A 15,778-nucleotide genomic window follows, 5' to 3' on the forward strand; every position below is an offset into this window, starting at 1 on the left:
CGGAGTGGATGGAGTTCATTGTGCGTAGGGTTTCCTCGGTGTTGATAGGGGTCCAGGCGCAGAGGGTGGTGGTGGGGGGTGCAGGTGCTGTCGTGGGGTGCGTTGGCTGAGTGCTGAAGCTGTTGTGTATGTCCGCGATCTTGTTGTGGAAGTAGGATGCGAGGGAGTTGCAGAGGTCTTGTGATGGGGTGATGTCGTTGTTTCCGGCGCTGGGGTTGGAGAGCTCTTTGACGATGTTGAAGAGTTCCTTGCTGTTGTGGGTGTTGTTGTCCAGTCGTTCCTTAAATGCGGTTTTCTTGGTGGTGTGGATCAGTTGTGGTGTTTTCGAGTGGCGAGCTTGAGGGTGGTCATGTTGTCTGGTGTTGGGTCTCTGCGCCAGGCTCTCTCGAGGGCTCGGCAGTTCCTCTTGGAGCTCTTGAGTTCGTCGGTGAACCATGGTGCTTTCTTACTGCCGGGTCTACTGGGCGGGGTCCTCGGTGGGGCGAGATCGTCTGCGCAGTTGCTGATCCACTTCGTGAGGTTGTTGGCGGCCTGGCTGGGGTTCGCTGAGCTGGCGGGGGGGTCCTGGCCCAGGGAGGCGGCGAGCTGGTCGGCTGTGATCTTGTTCCAGCTTCTGCGTGCAACCTGTTGCTGGTGGTGGTGGATCGTGTTCTTTCTGTAGCTGAAGTGGACGCAGCTGTGGTCCATCCAGTGGAGTCCGGTGGCGTGGCTGAAGGTGATGTCCTTGCTGGAGGAGAAGACGGGGTCGAGTGTGTGTCCGGCGTAGTGGGTGGGGGTGGTCACCAGTTGCTTGAGACCGAGGGTGGCGAGGTTGTCCAGCAGGGTGGCGGTGTTGCGGTCGTTGTTGTTCTCCAGGTGGAAGTTGAGGTCCCCGAGGAGGATGTAGTCAACGGAGGGGAGGGCGTGCGGGCTGATGAAGTCAGCGATGTCTTCACTGAATTGTGTGCGTGGTCCCGGGGGTCTGTAGATGAGGGTGGTCTTGGGGTCGGTGTGGATCTGGAAGTGCAGGTGCTCGGCGGTTGTGAGGGTGTCGTCGGAGTTGGTCGTGATGCGGATGGTGTTCCTGTGGATGATGGCGATGCCTCCTCCGGTCTGGTTGCCGCGGTCCCTCCGGGTGATCTTGTAACCGTCTGGGATGGCGATGTCGGGCGCTGAGGAGGCGTTCATCCAAGTTTCCGTGAGGAAGGCGACGTCTGGAGATGTTGTGTCGAGGAGGTTCCAGAGCTCTACGGCGTGCCTGTGGATGGAGCGGGTGTTGAGCAGGATGCACTTCAGGTGGTTTCTGCTGGGTCTCGGCTTGGTGGGTGCGGGTGCGATGCAGGTCCGGATGCAGTAGAACTTGCAGGAGTGGCAGCTGAAGGGGCCGTGGGTCCGTCTCGGTGTGGCTTGGTAGCATCCAGGGATCCGGCCGGTGTTCAGTGCGTTGAGTTCGGTGGCGTCGTAGGTCCGGCGGGTGGGCTGGTGTCTGCGGGGGCCAGGGGTTCTGGCGCTGGGCGCGGTCCAGGCGCTACGGGCGCAGACGGGCTTACTTTTGGCGCGCCTTCGGCGCACAATCGGCGCGCCCGCTGCGCGTCAACGCTGCGCGTACGCGCGGTCGCCATATATGGCGAAGTGGGAGGGAGGGAGGAGCAGCTGAGAGGCGGGAGCGGGGAGGGCACAGAAGGAAAAGGGGGCGTGGCCGCAGGCACGGCGGCGGGAAGCGGGGAGCGGGGCGGGGGGCACAGGGGGCAGAGAGAGTGAAACGGCACAGTGAGAAACAGCCAACAAAACAAATAATATGGGGACAGTACAGTAGCAGGCAAAAGGAACAAAAAATGCAATCAGAACAATCACAAGCACGCAACTACAGCGGGGGCGGGGTCGTCGGGGCGGGCTCAGCGAGGCTGAGGGCAGCAGCGGAGAGGAAAGCACACACTACAGCTGGTGGCCGTGCGGCGCGGGGGTGTCCAATGGTAAGTAATGGGCGGAAGCCATTCTTAGAGAAGCTCTCACAATTTCCCCAAGATGTTGTTAGCAAACTAGTCAGCTATGCTGTCTGGTAGGCTTCAACCTAATGGCTATATTTTTTTTAATCCGGCACTTTTGAAACAAAGCACATTTATCTATACATTGGATTTTGGCTATATAATAAGGTAGGTATAAGAATTGATGAGTTGATGGGAGGTAACTAGGGGTGCAATAGTTTATGAGAACAGTACTTCATCAACATCAAACATCATTAAGAGAATCAGAATATTCTCATTGGACATTAAACACAGGCCCCTAATCAACATTTTACTAAGTCCCACTTTATCTAACCATACCGCGTTAGCCACAAAGCATTGTCAACAACAACTTTGTGTGGAACATTAATAGTTTCAAATGGGGACCCAATAAAATACATTGGTGAACTTTTCACTTTTTTATGATCTATTTATGACTTGTAAATCAATGATCATAAAAAATAAACTGTGGGTACAAGTTTTAAGAAAGCATCTACTTACATATCATTAGGAACAAATAATTATGTTCACAGTTTATTAGGCACCAAAATCAAGCCATACTAATTCTATTGGTCACTGGACGGCCGTTCTAGGCAGAACTTCATACACCATTAAAGCATAATGTGAGCCCTTGCTTCCTCGGCAGGCCATAAGTCTGATGTTATAGGCAAGGAATCTCCTAAAGCACTCATTAGCCATAAATGTCCGGGTAAAAAAAAAAGACACCAGGATTGGGAAAGAACTATTGTAGAGATGGTTTGCTGCAGACCTTAGACAGACCATTATGCACCACTTCCAGACCACTAAAACCATTTTCAAGGTCAAGAGCTCCGGACAGACAATAAGAACCATTTACTCTGCACATGATCGCCTACATAATATTGAAACTAAGTAGCAGGTTCAGCCTCTTCTAAAACAAAATACACAGCAGATTGCAGTTAGGTTTGTTCTACATATTTATTTATTTATTTATTTATTTTTTAAATTTCTAAAGCGCGCAAATACCTTTCGGTGTCTCGGCGCTGGAGTTTGCAGATTGCAGGTGTTCCACTGACGTCTTACTGGTTAAAGAGCCAGGTCTTGAGGTGTTTGCGAAATGAGAGTAATGATGATTGATTTTTAACAGAGGAGGGGATCTGATTCCATAGTTTTGATGCTGCCACTACAAAACGTCTGTCTCCCCAAGATACTTTTTTTGTGCATGGGATTTGGAGCTGTTGGGCCGAAGAAGAGCGTAGTGTTCGACTGGGTTTGTACAGTTTGAATGCTTTTTTGAAGAAATCAGGTCCATTATTGTTTAAGGCCTTGTGAATGATACACATGGCCTTAAACTTTATCCGGCTTCTTATTGGTAACCAGTGGAGATCACGAATTGTGGGAGAGATAGAAGCGTGCTTAGGTATACCCGTGAGAATTCTTGCAGCAGCGTTCTGGACAAGCTGTAATTTGCTCAGAACTTGCTCTTGTGCGTTAAGCAGTAGACCATTGCAATAATCCACCCTAGATAACACCAGGGAGGACATTAAGGTTTTACCTGCGGTTGGGGGAAGAAAAGGGAGCAGTTTCTTCACCATTCTCAGGGTAAAGAAGGAGGCTGACACCACCGCGTTGGCATGGCTTAAAAACGTAAGCTTATTATCAAAAAGCACGCCCAAGTTTTTCACCTTGGTTACAGGTGATGGGGGAGCTCCCAACTCCGAGGGCCACCAGACCGGAGACCAAGACGGAGTCAGTTCGCCAAAAACCATCACCTCCGTCTTGTCGGAATTTAGCTTTAAGCAATTCCGGTTCATCCATGAGCTGATGGCCTTCATGCCCTCCTGAAAGTTCGCTGCCACTGCTTCACCGTTTTTGTGTATCTCCAGGACCAGCTGTGTGTCGTCGGCATAAGATGTTAAGCCAATGCCGAACGACTTGATTACCCTCGCCAAGTCCGACACGTAGATATTAAAAAGTGTCGGACTTAGCGAGGAGCCCTGGGGAACACCACACGGGAGTGTGAAATCAGGAGAGCAGAAGCATCCCATCTTAACAGACTGTACTCGGTTGGCCAGGAAAGATGCTAGTGTTGTTCTTGCCCTGCCCTGAATGCCTAGGGCGGCGACACGGTCGATCAAGATGGTATGATCGACCGTGTCGAAGGCCGCGGATAAATCTAGGAGTATCAGGATGGCTGCACCACCCTTATCCATGATTATCCTGACCTCCTCGGCAGCTTTTATCAAGGCAGTCTCCGTCCCGTGGCCCTTCCTGAAACTGAACTGCGTGTTGTCAAGTAGACCGTTCTGGTCAATAAAGGTCGACAGCTGTTGGTTCATGACCTTTTCAATTATTTTGGAAGGGTAAGGGAGAGAGGCGATAGGGCGGTAGTTTTTTGGCTCTGAAGGATTTAGAGCGGGTTTTTTTAAAAGAGGTGTCACAATAGCTTTTTTCCAGACAAGGGGAAAAACACCTGTCTGGAATACGGAAGAACAGATGTTGCTGAGTACTGGGGCTATTAGGTTGGGTACTAATTTAAGGATACGTGGGGGACATGGGTCCAGTGGCGAGCCTGATTTAACATTACTTATGAGATCCATCATGGACAGGGGTGGAGAGAAGACCTCAAGTTTAGGATTTGACGGCAGAAGAGGGGATTCCGGAATGGTAGGGTCAATGATCGTTATATTAGTAAAATTATTAAAAATATCCAGAACCTTGGCCTGAAAAAAATCTGCCACCTTGTTACAAAATATTTGGGATGGTTCGATTGGGGGGGGGGCTGGAGGATTGGCTAAATCTTTTACCACCTGGTACAATTGTTTATTCGAATTAAGAGCACGTTCTATTTGTGTGCTGTAGAAGGTGCATTTTTCAGCAGTAAGCAGCTTTCTGTAGCTGAGCAAGGCACTCTTATAAGTGTCTCTGTCATTGTTGTTGTAGTATTTACGCCACCGCCGCTCCAAATTTCTGCAGCGTTGTCTCTCGAGCCTAAGTGACTCCGAGAACCAAGCCGCGGAGGGTTTGGTGCGGTTTGGCTGCAATTTTTTGTATGGGGCTACCTGGTCAAGAGCCATATGTAGCCATCGTTGGTAATTCAAGGCAGCCTCCTGAGGAGCGAGTAATTCTGCCGGTGACGTAGATTCCAGGATATTTTGTAGAGCCGTGACATCAATATTTTTCCAATCTCGACTTAGGATCGGAGAGCAAGGGCCGGTGGACGAGTTCTTGGAGTAGTTGGCTGAAATAGTAAATTTGACAGCTAAGTGATCCGTCCACGTGAGTGGGAGCACTGTAGAGAATGTTATATGGGCATTATTAGTAAATACGCCATCTAGCGTGTGTCCTGCTTGATGAGTAGCCATATTAACCTGTTGTTCTAAGCCAGCTGCCAGGAAGTCAGAGATAAGAGTGTGCGAGTCCTTATCATTATCGTTCTCCAAATGAAAATTAAAATCGCCCAGTATAGTGTAGTCCTGGTTAGCAGGTACTGGCTCTAATAACTGAATAAGAGAATTCAGAAAGAGAGTGCGTGAAGTGGGTGGTCGATAGAGGAGGGTTCCTTTGAAAGTTTGTATAGGGGAGACAAAAATCGTAAAAGCAAGGGCTTCCGCAAAGTTGTAATCAAGGGGTTCAGTTTTTATGGCAAACTTGTCTCGGCATATAATAGCTAGTCCCCCCCCTCTTTTCCCTGATGATCTATCTAGTCTTGTTACCTGATAGCCATCTGGAGTGGCGATGTTAAAGTCTGGGCCAGATGCAAGATCTGCCCAGGTCTCAGTAACAAACATGACGTCAATATTTTGACTGGTTATTAATTCTGCGACATCGTATCTGTGTTTTATGAGAGAGCGTGTATTTATGAGTACACAGCTTAAATGTTTAACGCTTTTGTCTCTAGAGGAAGGGGTGCAGGAGTGTTTAACAAGGGGTGATGCGGTCGAGAGCGCACAATTTGGGCAAGCAATGTGAGCATAATTATACAATGATCCAATGTCAAAGTGAGAGCAGTTCTTGTCACGTGATATATTTCCTATACTCAGGAGCTGTGTTCGTGAGTAAGACAGTACCTTTGCTATGTGTTGGGGACGGAGGAGGCCAGAGAGACTGGCACGCAGCACGGTCCCAGCGCGGACTGGCGCAGACTGGCACCCCTTAGGCGCGTCTTCGGCGCGGAGATGGCGCTCCCGCTGCGCTCTACCGCTGCGCTTCCGGGTCGCCATTTTATGTCCTGAGCCCCGCCCCCAGCTGAGACACTCCCTCCGTCCAATAGGTGACCTCACGCTGCAGCACAGTGGAGCTGACCCTGCCCTCCACGCAAACGGCACAGAGCCGCGATGGAACGGGGCTGAGGGTGATATTTTACAACAGTAATGGTGAGTATATAACATATAACAAATGAGACCCAAGTAAGACTACCTCTATAGACAAATTAACCCCATTTAGGGTAAGAGATATTTGGGGGGTAAAGAAAATAAAGCTAAGCATATAAAAGCTAATACGTTTGGCTAAAGAGAAGCCTCCATTAATGTGTTAGGCGAGTTGGAATATATGGGATAATTTGCACTGAACGTTCAATACTGCATTCAAAATGTATCCATTTATTTTCTCATTCAAAGTGGTTTGCCACAAGCAGGTGGATAATACGGGGGAGGAGTTGTTCAGATGCTGAGAGGCACAAACAAAAAACAATCAACCGCTATAGCACTAAAGGCACCGTGTGCTCGGCTCCGAAGGGAAAGGAGAGTGATGCTTACCACCGCCACGGAGTAGGGCGTGGGCCCCGTGACCTCACGGGCCCGCATTCGGGTCCTCTGGCTCACCAGCATGGCTGTCTAGTTGTTGGGCCGATGGCTGGTGGGGATCGGGACAGAAACTGCAGAACAACCACCCCGAACTCCTCCGGTGCGGCTGCACGTTGCTATAAACAACACCAGAGCCAGGAAGTGACTTTGGTCACCATGGAAACTGTACACAGCGGGCGGAAGCTGAAGGTACAAATGCTTAATGAACACTAGAGCGCGACTCGCAGTATGAGGATGTGCGCTTCCGGCATCATGTGCGGGGAAAAGCTCACTTTTTTTTGTAATTTATTTTTTATATAACGTGAACTCGACCCGAAGGTTTTGGAGAGCTTTGCATGAGCACTGGTCAAGTTACACATTCAGGCACGGGGAGATTAAGTGATTTGCCCAGAATCACAGGATGTGGACTTTGATATAGATTTTCACACACACACAGCATAGCTGCCAAGGTTTCAGATTGCTATGTGTGACATTTTCAAAATATCGGTGTAATTATGAGTGACATTTCAACGACTAGGAGTGACACTTTCTCGCAAGCAAAATCAAGTAATGAAGATGAGGGAAACATGTAAATATCAGAAATTACACCCATTTGAGCAACAAGATACTCCAAGAACAGCTAAAAGTGCTGCAAAGCACCAGAAATGGTCTCTGTCCACATGGGACCTGGCACAACCGGAAGGATGGATGTGTGAGGCACCAACATGAACAAGTTACCCACTGAGCCATCTCAGTTGTCTAAGTGTCACACTGTCTCAGCTGACACATGCACAGACAGACTGCCTAGCACCATTCTGCATTATCTTCACAGGCTGATGCTGGTGCAATAATCTCCCATTCAACATAGATGATAGTTTATGGCTGTCAGAAATCTGTTTTAAATTACCTTCGGCAGTTTCGAGAAATAAACTACAAATGGATGGCACAGAAACACACACTTGGTCACAGCTATTATCATTCTTTTAGCACTAAAGTCACAGGGACAGTGGCAGTGCATACCATGCTGTTACATGCTGTTTTGAACATGTCCGGTTTTCAACATGCTGTAGAATATAGGCTGTTCATAAAGACATCACATGACATTCACTGCAGACTATGTATGTATACATTTCTAAAAGGTGGAGGTAAAGGGATGAGAAGGAAGAAGAGGACAAATTGAAGGAGGGAGAGGAGAGCGAGACAAGGAGGGAGACAATGGAAGTAGGGAGAGGGGTAAGAGGGGAGGAGGTAGACAAAAGGAGGAGAGAGGGAGAGAGTAAAAATAAGAAGGGGTATAGGTGAGATTGGCGGAGAGAGAGGGATGGCCAAAGTAGAAATGGAAGTGGAAATGCAAATGTGAGGCACTTGACATGGCTATAGCAGCAAGTAAATATAGCCATTCGTGCACTGGCCAGCTCAGTTGAATTAGAGAGAAGATCTCAGTTTTGGAATGGAAAACTGATGTGCTCTGCTGCGAATTACTATACTGTTCCTTGGAAGCTGGAGAGCGCCATGCACCTTTCGAGTACAGTGATAAGTAGTGTCAGTGTGCCCCCAAATGTGAGTCATTCAACGCGAGTTCCATCTCTTGCCTGAGGGTCCTCGTCTTTATGTGCCCCATAGGTTCCACTGTGCATTCTAACCTAGTACACGCATGCTAGGATAAACGAAATACTTCTGGACATTGAGGTTGCCAGGGAGTGGTAAGCAGTAATGGTTCAGGGGCGACAAGTAATCCTTTATATGTTTGCTTTGTGCTCTACATTTAAAGTGACAGTAGGCAGTCTGAGTTTCAGACTCTTCTCCGAGTCGGTGGAAATTGCTCAAACACTGAGCTCTTTCCCAGTTTCTAAAAGATGATTCCAAGATTACCGGACCACAGAAAGCCGATTCTTTCGAAAAGCATGCTGCAATGCATGCATAAAAAAAACTTGACAGTTCAAGGGTAATCCCGCCTGGGGCACGAGGCGCCACTGATAGAGGAATGCTGAGGACCATGGTGTGTGCTTATTCTTGCTCACAGGATCTCCATGCCCCATCTGCATACCTATATTGTATATCCTCTTTCCCACGTAAAATGGTTCACTTTTTATGTGCTCTAAAGAGAGGCTTCGATGCCCTTCATGTAACCTGCCTGGCCATCTTGTTGCGCTGCGGGCCTCTGTGTCGGAGGATCATGCGGCCCGACCCGGGCTATTAATTGCATAACACCCTCACGATTTCTTTCAGAGACCCTGTTATCGGCAAAAAATACCTGTGTGAGTCGTTAACGCCCCCCGCCCCCCACACACACACATGATGAGAGCAGACAGAGACAAACTGTGCGCCCTGCCTGGCAAAACACCCACCACCCGTCGTGGTAATGGTTCTAGCTGAAGACATAAACACTCTCAGTTTCGTTTTCATACTGGTGCCCAATACCTCTGAAGGAAGACTCACAGAGCAGCCCTGCTGCTCGGCCTGCAGATTAAACTGACGAAATACATGCAGATTATATCATTTTGCAGATAAACCTCACACTCAGACAGGATGAAGAGCCAGAGCAGCGGAGACTTTCTGAACACCTACGTAATGCGAATATCAAAATCCACAGGAGAATTTGGGAACGGTTTTCGAAAGTATAGTTTTTTTTGCATAAATAAAAAATATCGAGTAAAAAGCCGTAATCTCCACCTGCTTCTCTGGAGGCATGCGCGTGGCATGCTCCTGGGAGGACAATCCCACACCCATAACTGTGCAAACACTTCACATACCGTAGGTGCTGCTGTGTGACAGTGCCTCACCTTCAGGCTGGCTGGCCTACCGGTACCCAATTTCTTTGAAAACTACGGTTGCCTCATTCGCAGCCTCTTTCTGCCTTTTTTATAAACGCATGTCACGGGGGAGGCAAGCGGCTACAAAGAAGTTACCAGCTGCTCAGAGCTCTTGCTCAGTGTCACTTTTCTCTTGTAACATTATACTTTGTTGTTACCTCCTACATTTTGTTTGCTTTAGACACTTGCACAAGTGCCACCATTGCCTATGTAACGTTTGTTCTTGTGCTGTTGAATGTGTCTGCTATTTATTGCAGTATTATCTATTCCTTCTACCTGTGTACTCTTTTGTAACATGCACACGTCGTCGTGACGTCACTTTTCCCTTGTAACACACTTTGCTACCTCATACATTTTGCTTCAGATTGCACACATTGCCGCGTTTCTTCTTTGTGTTTGAGTGCTTGCTGTCTGCCATTTAGAACAGTTCATAGGCTCTACTAACTTTACACGTTTTTATTATACTTGTTGCACGCATGCCACTTTTTCCTCTTGTAAAGCACCGCGTTTCACGGTTTGCTTTTGTTTGCTGACGATTCTGTCACTTTATTTTGCCTCATGTAATAATTTAACGTACGTTTTGCTTTTGTGTAATATGTTGTAGTATTGTAATGTTACGTTCTCCTCATGTCAGAGTCACTCAGTACTGTTCCTATTCTTGTGAAGCGCTGACGGCGCCCCGGGGTAAAGGTCTGCGCTAAATGCATAACATTAAATAAAATAAAACCATTTTGAACACCCGGCTGACACTTACTTAGTTGGTCTGAGCTGCTGCTGCCCACGGCCACCCAGCCACGAACCAATTTGGGTCACGGTCCACTACTCACTAGACTGTCGGGCTGGGCTCCAGCTGGGCTGTGCTGCCGCCGCGGCGGGGGACACCGCCGCCGGGCCCTCGCAGTTTTCTTTCCTGGTGGCGGCCAGAGCGGTGTCCTGTCGGCGGCCGGCTCGGGCTCAGCTGAGCTGCCAGCCACAGTGGTGGTGACCAAGGTGCACTGCAGCTGTGTTTTAGCGGGGGGGCTGCTGCACAGAGGGCCGCGCCGGCGGGTGGCCATGCTTGAGAGTCACTCAGGACTCATGCGCGCTGCAACCTGCCTGCACTGACTCTCTCACCCGCCGCTTCTGAACACTTCCTGCAGGCTGCTTCCTCCATCCCAGGCCGGCACATCCGGATCCTGGCGCCCTATTGCGCCACCTCACCTTTATTGACAGCTCTGTATCGACTCTGAGCTCAGTGGGCAGGCCAGGCGCCGGGCCGGCCCCTGACTGAAATGATCGCTGTCTAGATTCCAGGGCAACGGAAGAGAGATACATTGTAGCGCGGCGGCGCCGCTCACTAGCTCAGAGAGCTCAGCTGCTGGAGTGTCTGTCTGGTTTCTGTTTAGGCTGCGCACACAGAGTCGGGCAAAGCAGCAGCATAATAAACTCTCAGAACTGTAGAGCCCGGGCCCACAGCTGCTGGCGGTGCGCTGGCACAGGAGACGTCGGTGGCCAAAATGCGTGACAAATTCATTCAGTGCGGGGATGCGGATCACCGCACTGAAATGCGTGAGTGTCACGGCTGTTGCGTGATGCTTGGCAGGACTGACACAGACAGAGCCACGCACACAGACACACACACACACACACAGACAGAACCCCCTCCACACACACACACAGACAGAGCAACACATAATCTGATATTTCCAGCATCAGCAGGGAGTTTTGCACCTTTATTGCACAACTCATGGACTCATTCTCCTCTTGGTGCCCCCACCACACTAGTCTGTTGTCAGACCTGTTGTCCTACAATGCAACAGGAACAAGGGTCTCCGAAGTGCATCACAGCCACCATCTTGCGCACACACTTGCGACACTCACCCACACACTTGTGACACAAGGGACTCTCATGGTGTTCAATCTCAAAAACTTCACTGTCTGAGTGCCCCCAAAATCTATCCCCTAGAGGGTAGAATTGCTTCCAGCAACCATGTGGCCTCACAGAGCACACAGCAGTCACCACCATCCACTGTGCTGTAAGCCACGTCCCTCCCTCCCCTCAACTTCCACCTTTCTTTTCACCCTCATGGTGAAAAAGTAGGCATTTAATGTAACAGCCATGTAGACATCCCTCATGAAAACTTAACATGGATTGTATGCATTATTATTAGTCAGGATGGAGGCTCTGGGTCAATCCAAAAATATATTTAAGCTTTTGGTATTCTCTGGGGCAACGTCCCCATCTCAGTTAAAAACAGAGCACTGCCCCATGCCACATCTTATGCTCTTAGCAAGAAAGAACTGCCTCAGGCCATGGTCTTTGCTGGACTTGTGTCTCAGTAAATTATTGTGGTTTTGTTGCCACATGTCATACACTCTGGGAAACTTGTGACCTTAGGGTTCTATTCCTTGTGCAACAGAGTTTCTAGGTTTACTGGCTGCATCAGGTCCTCAGCTGGGAACAAACGCCTTATGATACACCAGGTTGCCGCATGCTTTGGGCCCTAGGGGTCACACGCTTCAAAAATATGTGGTTCGGTTGACTCCGCATCTGGACTATTCAAAACTGAAAAGGTAATTTCAAAGTTGATTAGTTGCTTCAGGCCAATGTACCTCATGGTTAGTGCGCCCTAGCTGCAGAGGGACTTGAAGTGTCCAGCCATAAATATATGCCCTTGGTGCCTCGTGGCAGAAGCTGCATGCTAGCGCTGGCTTCATGCTCCAGGTTCTAAGGCGCTAGGGGCTAGGGCCTCTAACGTTAACACTTAGTTGCCTCAGGCACTAAGTGATAAGCACCTTGAAAGGTTAACACAGACTTGTGTGCCTCATGTCCTGGTTCTCTAGGAGACTCGTGCACGGTCTTAACAGCCCTGGCACCTCAAAGGGTTAAGTCTCTTTGCTTGCCTGCCCCCTGGATATGCAGGTACTCGCGCCTCGCAAGTGAATGTTTTTTGGTTTTCTCGTGCCCAGGATGTGCAGAATGTGCCAGGACAGGTTCTTCCAGTCCTAGAGGCAGAGCTGGGAAGTCCGCGTTGCCACTCCCAGGCCTGCCGCTGAACTCGGCCTCCCCTTTGTACGGGCGAAAGACGTGCTCCGCTCCACCCCGTGACCTAATCATGTGCACCTGGGAGGGCGCGGCTCCTTGCACAGGAGGTCTGCACGCGGGCGCCCCTCTCGTGCCACCCTAACACACACGGACCCGGCCTGGTACAGTGGGGGTGGGCGACAGGCTGCCCCAGGCGCTTCAACGCAGAACAGGGTTGTGGCATTCGAGCGGGGGCACTGGGTTCAGCGGCCACTCCCATACACACGAGCGGATAACGCACTCCCTCCCCCTTGGGTGAAAGTGAGACGGCGCTGCTTGGTTGGCTCTACCCAGGTGTCTGACAAGCCACACAACTTGGCATGCATGTACTCCTATGCTACGGAATGCATAGTTCAAACAGAGCCTGGCCGGGAGAGATCCGAGGGCTGCTAAAGCCCGAACGAAACGTGTTCTTGTTTCGCAATTACATTTATATAGCGCTTACGACCCCGCACAAGGCGTTGAAGCGTTCTTGCTCACTCACAGACATTCGGGGCTGTCGAGCCCCACTTACTGAGAGGCAAGGAGGCACTGGTTGAGAAAAGCATCTGCTGCACCAATAGTAGCTATGCACCTGGTCCCGCGTTGCTCCAGCGCACCGTTTAATCCCATCCGACCGCACCAACCCAGGTCAGCGGCCACTCCCATACACACGAGCGGATAACGCACTCCCTCCCCCTTGGGTGAAAGTGAGACGGCGCTGCGGTTGGCTCTACCCAGGTGTCTGACAAGCCACACAACTTGGCATGCTGGTACTCCTATGCTACGGAATGCATAGTTCAAACAGAGCCTGGCCGGGAGAGATCCGAGGGCTGCTAAAGCCCGAACAAAACGTGTTCTTTTTTCGCAATTGCATTTATATAGCGCTTACGTCCCCGCACAAGGCGTTGAAGCGTTCTTGCTCGCTCACAGACATCCGGGGCTGTCGCGCCCCACTTACTGAGAAGAAAGGAGGCACTGGTTGAGAAAAGCATCTGCTGCACCAATAGTAGCTATGCACCTGGTCCCACGTTGCTCCAGCGCACCGTTTAATCCCATCCGACCGCACTAACCCAGGTTGTTGCTTGACACCCACTTTGTTGTTTTCGTCTTTCCACCATCCTGCATCGCTGCTTCCAACACGCAGCCAGGACCAGTTCACACCGATAACAAGAAAAACGGCACAATAAGGGGCAGAAGAAAACTTCTGCCCCGTTCCGGGCAACAGCAACAACAACAAAAAAATGGCGGCCGCAAACGTCCGGATATTTCGGAATCGGGCGTGTTTTTGGCGTTCTGAGTGACGGATGATGTTACAGGGCGAAAGAACGCCAAAAACACGCCCCCGAATCCGAAAGAGACGGGGCTTTAAAGGAGTGATGCCCCTCTCTTCCAATGGCTGGCCTCCGTTTAGGAAGCCAGCCAATGGGGGAGAGAGGCGAGTTCAAGCCCCCCTAACTCAAAAACATAAAATCTTTGGACTCCGCCCACTGCTACGCAGTGCGACGGTCCGAGACCTAAAAAAAGAAGACCATCCGGGGGTCTAATTGTCTGGGTAAGGCAATCTATTAATTATAGTCCGATGGAAATAATTATAGATAGCCCGGAGATTCTTGTTGTAAATCTGAAACGGCCAGATCAGTTAGATATCCTTATTGTTAATGTGTACGTTAGGGGACAGCCGGGTGGTAGATGTTCCCCAACTTTTATGGATATAGACACCTTCTTTGATTCGACCAGGCTAAATTGCTATATGCTTGTAACTGGGGATTTAAACTGTTCGTTCGAACCTCTCATTACTGATGGCGAAACTCTATGGGCTGAGGAAGATGCCCAATGGAATATCCCTTCTCTTGATGTGAAGCCAATTAAGAAATGGACAGAGGCAGCCCTGCAGTGGATGGGTTTTTGCCTGAAGCGTGCTTTTAGGGCAGTTAATGGACGCTCCATCTCCGACAAAATCGGTAGGGCAACATTTGATAATGGAAAAACTACTAGCCGTATCGATTATATTCTCCTTAAGATCGAATACTGGTCCATTCTTGATGATATGATGATTCTTGACCGCCAAGAGAGTGATCACAATCCACTTCTGCTGATCTTAATCATGAATGGTGGCAAAAGGTGTTCAAACCAAAGAGAGACCACGACTGCTGATATTTTACTGACCAACGATATGCGAAGGGTCCGTTGGTCAAGGATCATCGAAGATCCCGGTGTCTTAGCTAGGATTAACACGGTGGTCTCCAGGACCTTGTGTGCTTTGCAATCCCTTCCGACACAGGAAGATATTATTGAGAAGACGTTGGAAATTCATGAAGCACTTTTCCAGGAGTTAAAATCGTGTTTTTCCAAACCCAGTAAGCCCCTAAGATCTGAATTTCAGGCCCCTGGAAAAGTTTGGTACAATAAAACCTGTCTTAAATCCTACGGCCAGCTGGTGACAGCTATAAGGTCAGGCATTGTGCCAGCTATTAGGAAGGCTAGGACAAACTATCGCAAAGTCCAAAGTCTTTCTAAAAAAGAGTGGGACGACCTCCATTGGACGGACCACAGCTGCGTTCACTTCAACTTCAAAAAGACTACGACCCATACCACCCACAACCAATTCCACGGAGAAACTGGAACAAAATTACCTCCGACCAACTCTTCACATCGCTTCACCAAAACCCTCCTGCAAAATCATCGGACCCAAACCAAGCAGCCACCAACCTCACACAATGGATCACCCACAGCGCTGACGAATTAGCACCCTTGAAAAACCATCAAATCAAGCAAGGCAGCAAAAAAGCCCCATGGTTTAATGATGACCTTAAGAAATCCAAGAAGATCTGCCGCACCCTCGAGAAAGCATGGCAAAAAAACCCAACCTCTGACAACCTGGCCACCTTCAAGAACGCCACCCGCAAACACCACCAACTGATCCGATCCACCAAGAAATCATCATTCAAGGATCGACTCGACAACAACGCCCACAACAGCAAAGAACTATTCAACATCGTCAAAGAGTTTACCTACCCCACTGCCAGCACCAATGACATCATTCCCTCCCAAGACCTCTGCGACTCTCTAGCCTCGTTTTTCCACAACAAAATCGCTGACATACATAACAGCTTTGGAGACCAGTCCACCCCACCCACCTCCGAACTTGAACCCCCCTCCAACAACCTTTGCGCC

At 49.6% G+C, this 15,778-nt stretch overlaps 1 protein-coding gene across 1 annotated transcript in view; it reads right to left on the reverse strand.

Moving 5' to 3' along the window:
• CFAP53 (cilia and flagella associated protein 53) overlaps positions 1-6,914 on the reverse strand; it is a 181,744-nt gene extending 174,830 nt beyond the window's left edge. The window contains exon 1 of the mRNA XM_078674795.1: positions 6,719-6,914. Coding sequence (XP_078530921.1) covers positions 6,719-6,790 — 72 coding nt within the window. The 5' untranslated portion in view covers positions 6,791-6,914. The remainder of the gene's footprint in view (positions 1-6,718) is intronic.
• Between the last annotated feature and the right edge of the window lie 8,864 nt (positions 6,915-15,778).

This window comes from Lissotriton helveticus, chromosome 2_1 (assembly GCF_964261635.1).
Source record: "Lissotriton helveticus chromosome 2_1, aLisHel1.1, whole genome shotgun sequence".
Lineage (NCBI taxonomy): Eukaryota > Metazoa > Chordata > Amphibia > Caudata > Salamandridae > Lissotriton > Lissotriton helveticus.